The 11,521-nt window shown below is 45.8% G+C and overlaps 1 protein-coding gene across 1 annotated transcript; it reads left to right on the top strand.

The window, feature by feature from the left end:
* Positions 1-218: 218 nt before the first annotated feature.
* On the top strand, positions 219-9,479 carry ZCCHC4 (zinc finger CCHC-type containing 4). The gene is made up of 5 exons (XM_032224425.1): positions 219-336; positions 2,686-2,804; positions 6,091-6,173; positions 7,007-7,282; positions 9,395-9,479. The coding sequence occupies exons 1-5, from the start codon at positions 264-266 to the stop codon at positions 9,477-9,479; spliced, it is 636 nt and encodes a 211-aa protein (XP_032080316.1). The 5' UTR covers positions 219-263.
* The last annotated feature ends 2,042 nt before the right edge of the window (positions 9,480-11,521 follow it).

The following is an 11,521-nucleotide window of genomic DNA, read 5'->3' as shown; positions in this document are numbered from 1 at the left end:
CTTGGGCTAAATTAGGCAATCTCCCTTTTATAGCTATCTAGTTTCTGGAGAGCGATTCCCGCTATCGCACCAAAGCAGAGGCTTCTACATTTTAAAAAAATCTAGGGATTCCAAAGGAAACCGGAAGAGGCGGAGCGTTGCGGCCGTAAGAACCTTAGGGGGCGATTTCCTAGAGCTAGGAAAAGTGAAGAGAGCTTCCTGTTCAGAGGCCTCGCGAGGCAAGGAAGCGGAAGAGCCCTTGATCGAATCCGGCGTGCCGAGAGATGGAGGCGGGCGAGGTGACGGTGGTCTCCGGACGCGATTCCCCTGCAGCCCCGGCGCCCGAGTGCCCGCATGGTGAGTTAAAGTCCTGGGAGGGTCGAGCACCGGCGGCATCGTATTGCTCGGCTGCCTTTTTTTGGCCCCGCCCCCTTACACAACAGCCCTGCGAGGTAGGCAGGAGAGAGCCTGAGAAGGACCCCAATTGCTTATAGATGGACAGTTTGCAGCGGTGTGTTTGTGTGTGCGCGCGCGCACAGAAAGTAAAGATATACAGGTATTCCTCGACTTACGACCACAATTGATCCAAAAATTTATGTTGAAGGGTAAAGGGGAGGAAGGGGAAGGAGAGAAGGGAAAGGAGAGGAGGGAGGAAGGAAGGAGAGAAGAAAGAGAAGAAAGGGGGGTAGGAAGGAGGGAGGGAAGGAGGGAGGGAAGCAAGGAGGGAAGGAAGGAAGGAGAGAAGGAGAGAAGAAAGGAGGGAAGGAAGGAGGGAATGTAGGAGAGAAGGAGAGAAGAAAGGAGGGAAGGAAGGAGGGAATGTAGGAGAGAAGGAAGGGGGGAAGGAAGGAGGAAAGGAAGGGGGGAAGGAAGGAGGAAAGGAAGGGGGAAAGGAAGGAGAGAAGGAGGAAAGGAAGGAGGGAAGGAAGGAGGGAAGGAGAGAAGGAGGGAAGGGGAAGGAGGGAGCGAAGCAAGGAGGGAAAGAAGGAGAGAAGAAAGGAGGGAAGGAAGGAGAGAAGGAGAGAAGAAAGGAGGCAAGGAAGGAGGGAATGTAGGAGAGAAGGAAGGGGGGAAGGAAGGAGGAAAGGAAGGGGGGAAGGAAGGAGAGAAGGAGAGAAGAAAGGAGGGAAGGAAGGAAGGAGGGAAGGAAGGAGGGAAGGAGAGAAGGAGGGAAGGGGAAGGAGGGAGGGAAGGAAGGGGAGTAGGAGAGAAGAAACGAGGGAAGGAAAGAGGGAGGGAGGGAAGAAGAAGTAGGACCGTTGTAAGATAAGATGGATCTACGGGATGTTAAGAAAGCAATCTTCAAGCATATTGTCAACTGTAGGGAAAAATTGTTATAAACACATATTATTAATAACAGTTATGAGATCATATAATTGTGAATGTATATATGAAATTGATAAAATTAAAATAATAATAATAATAATAAAAAAATACAGGAAAAAGATGGACCATATATTGTAAAAAGTCACGTGAAAGTGATTGAAATTACTATGTGTCTTCCACTTAGTCCAGAAGAATGACACGGTTAATACAATACAATACAATAAACACATCTGTGACACTGAAAAAAAAAATATGTTGCTAAGTGAGACATTTGATAAGTGAGCTTTGCCCCACTTTACGACTTTTCCGGCCGGCGTTGTTAAGTGGATCACTGTGGAAGTTCAGTTAGTAACTTGGTCATTAAATGAACCTGGCTTCCCCGTTGATTTTGCTCGTCAGAAGGTCAGATTACAGGGTAACAGAGTCGGAAGGGACCTTGGAGGTCATCTAGCCCAACCCTCCACCCATGCGGGAGACCCTCCACCATTTCCGACAAATGACGCTCCAATCTCTTCCTGAAAGTCTCCAGGGATGGTAAATTGATTAACAGATTAACAGTCGGGAGGGACCTTGGAGGTCATCTAGTCCAACCCCCCCTTCCCAAGCAGGAGACCCTAAACCATTTCTGACAAAGGGCAGTCCAATCTCTTCTTGGTCGCAAAAGGGGATCATGGCGTCACTCCCCAAGACACTGCGACCCGTCATAAATATGAGTCAATTGTCGAGCTTCCGAATATAAGTCACATGACCGCGGAGAAGCTTCAATGGTCGTAAGTCTGAACAACGGTCACAAGTCCCTTTTTTTCAGTAGCGTTGTAACTTGGAACGGACCCTAAACGAACTGTTGTAAGTCGAGGTCTTCCTTGTGGCTAAGACGCTCAGCTTGTCAATCAGAAAGGTCGGCAGTTTGGCGGTTCGAATCCCTAGCGCCGCATAACGGAGTGAGCCCCCGTTATTTGTCCCAGCTTCTGCCAACCTAGCAGTTCGAAAGCATGTAAAACAATGCAAGTAGAAAAATAGGAACCACCTTTGGTGGGAAGGGAACAGCGTTCCGTGCGGCTTCGGCGTTGAGTCATGCCGGCCACATGACCACGGAGACGTCTTCGGACAGCGCTGGCTCTTTGGCTTTGGAACGGAGATGAACACCGCCCCCTAGAGTCAGGAACGACTAGCACACATGTGCAAGGAAGGGAACCTTTACCTTTTCCTTCTTCCTTTCGGAACCATGATAATTAGGAATTCGAAACATCCAAGTTGAGCAATAAACAAATTACCAGTCCAACAAATTGCAATTGTTTATTGTTTCTTTCCACATCCCCATTTTTGATGATGATGATAATGATGATGATGATGATTATTATTCCTACGTCCTTTTGTCAGGTCCAACTCTTTTGTTCACAAGGACCCTTCCAGGCAAAGGAAAGGCCAGAAGATTTTACGCTTGTTCGGCCTGTCGAGAAAGGAAAGGCTGCCATTTTTTCCAGTGGGAAGATGAACAGGTAAGTCTGATCAAAAGGCATTTGAACAGGATGACTCTTCCTTTCCTTTGCCAGGGATGATGCCATTCTCTTTCTTGGTGTGTCTTGCAGCGGAGGAAATATCCGTACACTTAAATTGCTGTTCTTTGAAATGTGCAGGTTTTAAAATCTGGGGATGGTAATGGGAATTTTTCAAAAAATAAATAAATCTGTAAATTGCTGGTAAATCTTATATGTTGTTGTTAGTTGCGAAGTTGTATCCGACCCATCGTGACCCCATGGAGAACGTTCCTCCAGGCCTTCCTGTCCTCTCCCATCCTCTGGAGTCCATTGAAGCTCTCACTGACTGCTTGCTTGGGTGACTCCATCCAGCCCCCTCCTTCTCTGCCGTCCCCTTCTTCTTCTTCTGCCCTCCATCGTTCCCATCATGAGGCTCTTCTCCAGGGAGTCCTTCTTCCTTCTCCTTAGGTGGCCAAAGTCTTTGAGTTTCCTCTTCAGGATCTGGCCTTCTAAAGAGCAGCCAGGGTTGATCTCCTCTGGGACTGACCGGTTGGATGGCCTTGCAGTCCAAGGGACTCAATGCAGGAGTCTTCTTCTCCAGCCCCAGAGTTCAAAGGCCTCCATTCTTTGGTGCTCTCAGCCTTCTTTATAGCCCAACCTTCACAGCCATCCATGGCAACTGGGGAAACCACAGCCTTGGCTATGCACACTTTTGTTGGCAGGGGGATGTCTCTGCTTTTTAGTCTGCTGTCTCGCTTTCCTCCTCAGGAGCAAGCCTCTTTTAACTTCTTGGCTGCACTCCCCATCTGCGGTGATCTTAGAGCCCAAGAAGATAAAATCTGTCACCACCTCCATTTCTTCCCCATCTATTTGCCAGGAATTGGGAGGGCCGAATTGTGGTATAGAAGATAGAAAACAGAAGGTAGGAGAGAGAAGACAAAAGTCTAAGATGGGCGTATTTCAATCTATGCTCCAGGGTTTAAAAACAAATCAGAAATTTTCTAAAGTATTTATCACTTCTTCCAAAATAAAGAGAGGGAAATATACACATACACATACAAAGCTTTGAGATATACAAACATATATATATATATATATATATATATATATATATGTATATATATATATATATATATATGTGTGTGTGTGTGTGTGTGTGTGTGTGTGTGTGTGTGTGTGTGTATGTGTGTGTGTGTGTGTGTGTGTGTGTATGTGTATGTGTATATGTACATGTATATATGTATATATGTATATATGTATATGTATGTATATGTATATATATGTATGTACGTACATAATTGGGGCATACCAGGGGTTGTGACTTTAAATATATACCTTTCTCCCTGGCTCAGCTGATAACGGATCAGAGCCTGTGGTTTAGTGGTTAACACATCTGCCTAATATGCAATACAGCACAGGTTCTAATCCCAGTAAGGGTATGGCTAGCTGATGAGAGCTAAATAACTTGAAATAGATCTATACTAGTCTCCCTTTATTTATTTATTTATCAGCACAAATACTACATATACCGTATTTATCGGCGTATAACACGCAGTTTTAAAACTAAAATTGCAAGCTTAAACCCTGCCTGCGTGTTATACGCCGATACTGCGTGTTATACGCCGGGTCCCAAACTGCCTGCTCCAGCTGATTCACCGGCGCCCATGATACTCATAGAAGTGCAGCATCCATTTCATGGCAGCGTCGGCGGCTCTCCAGCTACCCTGCCTGATATAACCCCTACCTTGCAGCAGTGGCGGCAGCTCTCCATATTGCCTGTTGGGGGGCAATATGCTGACTCTCTGTAAACCGCTTAGAGAGGCCTGAAGGCCTATGAAGCGGTATATAAGTCTACTGCTATTGCTATTGCTGCTGTTCACTTTAACCCCATCATTGAACAAGCGGCGGCTGGAGAGCCGCCCGCTGCCTGATTTAACCCCATCCTAGCAGCAGCGGCTCGCAGCGGCCAGAGAGCCGCCCGCTGCCTGTATTTTTTCTCCATCATTGCGGGTGCTTACCTTCCCGCCCGCCTGCTCTCTGGTCCCAAGTGTACGCGCCGGCATTCTCCCAATCAGCTGTGAGTCCGCAGCCGCCCGCGCTGCTGTTTTAAAGGCTGCTCCTCAGGACCCTCCGAGGCCACCGTACTTCTGACGAGTGACGTCCCTGACGTTACGCTGAGGACGTTACTCGTCAGCGCAATTAAAGAGTAACCTGAGTCTGCTAGCGACACAGGCCAGGTACTGTGGTGAAAACAAAAACATATAGAAATAGGGGTTTATGTGGGGGGGGGCTTGTTATGTGGCGCAGGGGGAAAGAGTATGTGATATGGGGGGTGGGGTTATATGGTACAGGTGGTATCAGGACTATGTGGTACAGGGGGATTAGGTTGTACAGGTGGATCTGGGGGGGGGATTAGGTGGTACAGGGGGATCAGAGGGGGGGAAATGATGTGACAGAAGAGGGTGGGGAAGTAATTCATGTTCTAATGTTATAAATTTTAATCCAACATTAAGTTCCGAGCTTCCAAGTCATTTATTTTTAATGAAAAAAATTTTTACTCAAATTTTTGTGTTAAAATGGGGGATGCGTGTTATACGCCGGTGCGTGTTATACGCCGATAAATACGGTATATACATACATACATACATACATACATACATACATATATTTCTGAACCAGAAATTCAGAGGAAAAAAAATTGAACTTGCATTTGGCGGAAATCCTGAAAATTATACTACAGGTGGTCCTCGATTTACAACCACTATTGAGCCCAAAATTTATGTCGCTAAGTGACACATGTGTTAAGTGGGCTTTGTCCCGTTTTACGACTTTTCTCGTCACAGTTGTTAAGGGAATCACAGTGGATGTTCAGTTAGTAACTTGGTCATTAAGTGAACCTGGTTTCCCCGTTGACTTTGCTCATCCGAAAGTCAGATTACAGATTAGCAGAGTGGGAAGGGACCTTGGAGGTCATCTAGACCAACCCACCCACACCCAAGCGGGAGACCCTGCACCATTTCTGACAGAGGGCAGCCCCGTCTCTTCTTGGTCGCAAAAGGGGATAAACGTGACACACACACACACCCCCCCCGGGACACTGCCACCGTCATAAATGCGAGTCGGTTGTCAAGCATTTGAATTTTGATTATGCAAACGTCGTAAGTGTGAAAAACGGTTGCAGGCCACTTTTTTTCAGTGATGCTATAACTTTGATTGTCACTAAACGAACCGTTGTAAGTCAAGGACTGCCTGAAGTAGTTTTTTTTCTCATTCTTTCGTTTTTTTCCCCCCTCTACATGTTCCGTAGATATCAGAAGCTCGTCTTTCAGCACGGGAAAAATTCAACCAGAGTCATCGTCCCTCTAGAACTCACTCCGACAACGTCAAAAGGTACAGTTTGGGTTGAAAGGCTTTGTTTCCACGAATCAGTTGAAAATTAAGTATGTTTGAAACTGATATTCACGTCCCTGTAGTAAACGTCCCTGGATAATTCCTTAAAAACGAAGAATTAAAAGGTATAATTAAAAGGAAGGAGAAGAAAGAGGGTAGGAGTAAGGGAGAGGTAAGGGAAGGAAGAAAGGGAAGGAGAGGAGGAAGGAAGGAAGTAGAGAAGGAAGGGAGGGAGAAAAGAAAAGAAAGAGGAAATAAGGTGGTGTCATAGCAGGTGCGAAGGATGGTAAACAATACATTCCAAATTATACCTTATAACCTTTTAAATGGAATAATAATAATATAAGAATGGCAAAGAAAAAGAATAACTATTCCCCAGAGGGAATAAAAGAGGAGTGAAAGGGGAGTGGAGTTTGCAGGAGACAAAATTAGTTTGCTTCATTGGTTCGTGACTCTCCAAGAGTCCTTGCCAAGTTCTGCAGAATGTCGGCCTGGCAGCTCTCCAAGCCAGATGAGGTCTGTGACCGTAAATCCTCCCTAGAAAGACTTTGCTGGATGTGAATGAGCAGAATTCACAGTCAATTAATAAAAAGGGTTTTTATCGTGACAAAGGAGTTTGCTTCATGCTCTCGGGAAGCCTCAGCCAGAACATGTTCAACCCTGAGCGACAGATCTACTTTCCTGCTAGAAGCAAATATTTTGGGAAGGCAGAAGGGAGAAGCTATAAACCGGCCATTGTCCCCAAAGTTTGAAATCTAAGCGGGTGGGCGCTTCAATTTAAGGGCGGGAACTTCAAGGCAATGCTCTTATATCAGTGACTCTCCTGCTTCAAGGTACAAGGAATTCATCGCCCTCCCGCCAGCCAAGAGGAGGTTTTGTCAAGAATGCCAACAGCTCCTGTTGGCACCTGAGTGGGAAGGACACTCTGGCCATCCAGTGCTCTCTGATATCTCCGCGGCCCAGCTGAGACGGCCGAGCCAACTCCTGAGCGCCCTGGAGGACAAGAAGACCAACGCACAGTATCTCTTCACCGATAGAAGCTGCCGCTTCCTGCTGGATCTTCTGGTGGCGCAAGGCTTCAGAAGGGTGCTCTGTGTGGGCACTCCAAGGTAGGGTCTTAGGTCCCCCCCCCCCAATGGTTGACCGTAACCAACAAACGGCCTTTAGCTTTTGCCCTTGACAAAAACATGGGGCCAAAGTTGCAGAATAGAGAAGAACAGAGTTGGAAGGGACCTTGGAGGTCTTCTAGTCCAACCCCCTGGTTCAGGCAGGTGATGCTATACCACTTCGGGCAAGTGGTTGTCCAATCTCTTCTTAAACACGTCCAGTGTTGAAGCATTCACAACTTCTGGAGGCAAGTCGTTCCGTTGGTTAAGTCGAGAAATGTCTCCTTCTCTTCAGTTGCTTCCCTCCTTGATTACTTTCCATCCATTGCTTCTTGTCCTGTCCTGCTTGGGCAGAGGGTTGGGCTAGATGACCTACGAGGTCCCTTCCAACTCTGCTATCCTATCCTACATTCTATTCTATTCTATTCTAATTCTAATTCTAATTCTAATTCTATTCCATATTTTCTCTTCTCTTCTCCTCTCTTCCTATTCTCTATTCCATTTCATATTTTCCATTCCACTCCATATTTTCTCTTCTCTTTTCTCTTCTCTTCTCCTCCCTTCCTATTCTCTATTCCATTCCATATTTTCCATTCCATATTTTCTCTTCTCTTTTTTTTCTTCTCCTCCCTTCCTATTCTCTATTCCATTCCATATTTTCCATTCCATTCCATATTTTCTCTTCTTTTCTCCTCCCTTCCTATTCTCTCTTCCATTCCATTCTATATTTTCCATTCCATTCCATATTTTCTCTTCTCCTCCCTTCCTATTCTCTCTTCCATTCCATTCTATATTTTCCATTCCATTCCATATTTTCTCTTCTCCTCCCTTCCTATTCTCTATTCCATTCCATATTTTCTCTTCTTCTCTCTTCTCTTCTCCTCCCTTCCTATTCTCTATTTCATTCCATATTTTCTCTTATCTTCTTTTATCTTCTCTTCTCCTCCCTTCCTATTCTCTCTTCCATTCCATTCTATATTTTCCATTCCATTCCATTCCATATTTTTTCTTCTCTTCTCCTCCCTTCCTATTCCACATTCCATTCCATATTTTCTCTTCTCTTCTCTACTCTCTTCATTCCCTTCTTTTCCCAATGGTTTTGTTTTTGTCTTTTGGGGGAACTAAATGCAAACCAGATGTTACGTGTCTCCTACAATGCAACCACAAATCTACAAAGATGTAATAATAACCTGTCGGGGTGAGGCGCACGCAGCCTGATTCACGTGGGTCCCTATTTCACCCGCCAGCTCCTCCCGTATCCCACCCGTCCCTTTCTTTTCATACAGCCAACCGATCGAATCAATCCATCAATCAGAACAGAGCTGGAAGGGGCCTTGGAAGTCTCCTAGCCCACCCTCCCCCTGCTCACGTAGGACGTCCTATACCCGTGATGGAGAACCAAAGTGGCACACGGGGCAATGATGCCTGGCACATGCGGTGTTACCCGTTCCTCTTCCGGCGCACATGCGTGTGCGGCAATCAGCCGGCTTTTATGCATGTGGCAGTGTTGGAAACTTGAAGAGCCGAGGTGGCGCAGTGGTTAGGGAGGGTGCAGTACTGCAGCCACTTCAGCTGACTGTTATCTGCAGTTCGGCGGTTCTAATCTCACCGGCTCAAGGTTGACTCAGCCTTCCATCCTTCCGAGGTGGGTGAAATGAGGACCCAGACTGTGGGGGCAAGTTGCTGACTCTGTAAACCGCTTAGAGAGGGCTGGAAGCCCTATGAAGCGGTATATAAGTCGAACTGCTATTGCTATCTATCTATCTATCTATCTATCTATCTATCTATCTATCTATCTATCTATCTATCTCTATATTTCTATCCATCTGTCTGTCTGCCTATCTATCTATCCATATCTCTTATCTATCTATCTATCTATCTATCTATCTATCTATCTATCTATCTATCTATCTATCTATCTATCTCTATATTTCTATCCATCTGTCTGTCTGCCTATCTATCTATCCATATCTATGAAGCGGTATATAAGTCTAACTGCTATTGCTATTGCTATTTTCTGGAGGGAGCATGAAAACCCTTCCACTGGTTAATTGTCCTCACTGTTAGGAGGCTTCGCCTTAGTTCCAGGTTGACCTTCTCCTTGATCAATTCCAGGCTCCATGAACTGATCCAGATGGAAGCTCCCTCTAAAGAGAAGGTCTCCATGAAGAGTCTTCTGCTCGATATTGATTTCCGGTGAGGTTTTATTAAGGGATCGGTGGCTTCTTCCTCTTCCCCACACTTGCTTTCTTTCCACGTCTCTCCATTGTGTCATCCCTAGGCAGCTAGTTCCCAACCCACAATCCCAATTTTTCCGTTGCCAAGCGAAACGGTTGCCAAGTGAATTGTTGCTCCGTTTTTACGACCCTCCTTGGCACGGCTGTTAAGTGAATCCCCGCGGTTGTTAAATTAACAACACGGCCGTGAGGTGAATCTGGCTTCCTCGTGGACTTTGTTCATCAGAAGGTCGCCGAAGGGGATCACGTGAAAAATAGACATACTCCGGGGACACTGCGACCGTCATAAAAACGAGTCAGTTGCCAAGCAATCTGAATTTGGATCACACTGTCAACTCGCAAAGCATCCCCTGGCCTGCTCTCGAGTTGCCATAGGGAAGGGGAAGATGGGAAAGGGATGAAACGGGACGGCAGCGAAAGATAGGAGCACATCCCAGACATATCTCTCTCAAGGCTATATCCCAGGGTTACTTGCAGCTGCTCGGAGGGAATAGGAAAGAAAATAGGAAGGAAGGAAGGAAAGAATTAGGAAGAAAGGAAGGAAAGAAATAAGGAAGGAAGATCAGAGGCATTGGAGGGACTGAATGCCAAGGGAGAAAGCAACTGAGACATTTTTATCTGCTGAGTCCAACTGATCCTCCATCTACATTTCGACAGCCGAAATCTCATTTGTAAACCTAATAAGACTCTAACCCTAAACCTAACAATTCCTTTCCAGGTATTCGCAGTTCTATCCCGAGGAGGAATTTTGTCACTATAACATGTTCAATCATTATTTCTTTGCTGGAGAGGTAAGAGCCAATCAAGTTCAATAATACTCAATAGCAGTAACTGTGAGAGGGATCTTGGAGTCCTAGTGGACAAGCATTTAAATAGGAGCCAGCCGTGGGCAGCAGCTGCCAAAAAAGCCAGTTCTAGGCTGCATCAACAGAGGGAGAGAATCAAGATCACGTGAAGGGTTAATACCACTTTGTAAGGCCTTGGGAAGGCCACACTTGGAATATTTGCATCCAGTTATGGTCACCAAGATGTAAAAAATATGCAGAGACTTTGGAAAGAGTGCAGAGAAGAGCAACAAAGAGGATTAGGGGACTGGAGGCTAAAACATATGAAGAACGGTTGCAGGAACTGGGTATGTCTAGTTGAATGAAAAGAAGGACCAGGGGAGACATGATAGCAGTCTTCCAATATCTCAGGGGTTGCCCCAAAGAAGAGGGAGTCAAGCTATTCTCCAAAGCACCTGAGGGCAGGACAAGAAGCAATGGGTGGAAACTAATCAAGGAGAGAAGCAACTTAGAACTGAGGAGGAATTTCCTGACAGTTAGAACAATTAATCAGTGGAACAGAAGTTGCCTCCAGAAGTTGTGGATGCCCCAACACTGGAAGTCTTTAAGAAGATGTTGGATATCCATTTGTCTGAAGTGGTGTAGGGTTTCCTGCCTAGGCAGGGGGTTGGACTAGAAGGCCTCCAAGGTCCCTTCCAACTCTGCTATTGTATTGTATCGTATAAGTTCTTTGCACATTTTATCAATGAAACCCCACTCGGCTGCAGCGGGAGTGGGGTTATTCAGGGAGTGGCGGACAGCTCCCGAACCCCTTCATATGACTCTGCTTATCATTATATGTGTGCCCTGAGGAAGTTAAAAGGTATCAGTTACTACAACGTGTAATAAAGCGAATAACAATCCTTGGTTGCATAAACAGAGGCGTAGCGTCAAAATCACGTGAAGTATTAGTACCACTTTATTAACCACTTAGTAAGGCCGCACCTGGAATCCTGCACCCAGTTCTGGTCACCTCATTGCAAAAAAAGGATATTGTGACTTTGGGGGGGAAAAGGTGCAGAGAAGAGCAACTAAGATAATGGAGACTAAAACATAGGAAGAACGTTTGCAGGATTTTTGGTTCGGCTAGTCTATTGGCTTCCAATATTTGAGGGGATGCCTCAAAGAAGAGAGTGGGAGTCCACTTATTTTCCAAAGCACCAGAAGGCAGGGCAAACAAT

Source organism: Thamnophis elegans, chromosome 9, assembly GCF_009769535.1.
Source record: "Thamnophis elegans isolate rThaEle1 chromosome 9, rThaEle1.pri, whole genome shotgun sequence".
In the NCBI taxonomy this organism is placed as follows: Eukaryota; Metazoa; Chordata; class Lepidosauria; order Squamata; family Colubridae; genus Thamnophis; species Thamnophis elegans.
This window is presented reverse-complemented; position numbering and strand designations above follow the sequence as displayed.

What these genes read in the sequence shown, in the direction of transcription:
- ZCCHC4 (XM_032224425.1), top strand. Translation starts at nt 264, where the DNA reads ATGGAGGCGGGCGAGGTGACGGTGGTCTCCGGACGCGATTCCCCTGCA. An exon ending in TCCAGTGGGAAGATGAACAG is followed by an intron (nt 2,805 to 6,090) that starts GTAAGTCTGATC and finishes CATGTTCCGTAG; the next exon opens with ATATCAGAAGCTCGTCTTTC. An exon ending in CTCTGTGTGGGCACTCCAAG is followed by an intron (nt 7,283 to 9,394) that starts GTAGGGTCTTAG and finishes GATCAATTCCAG; the next exon opens with GCTCCATGAACTGATCCAGA.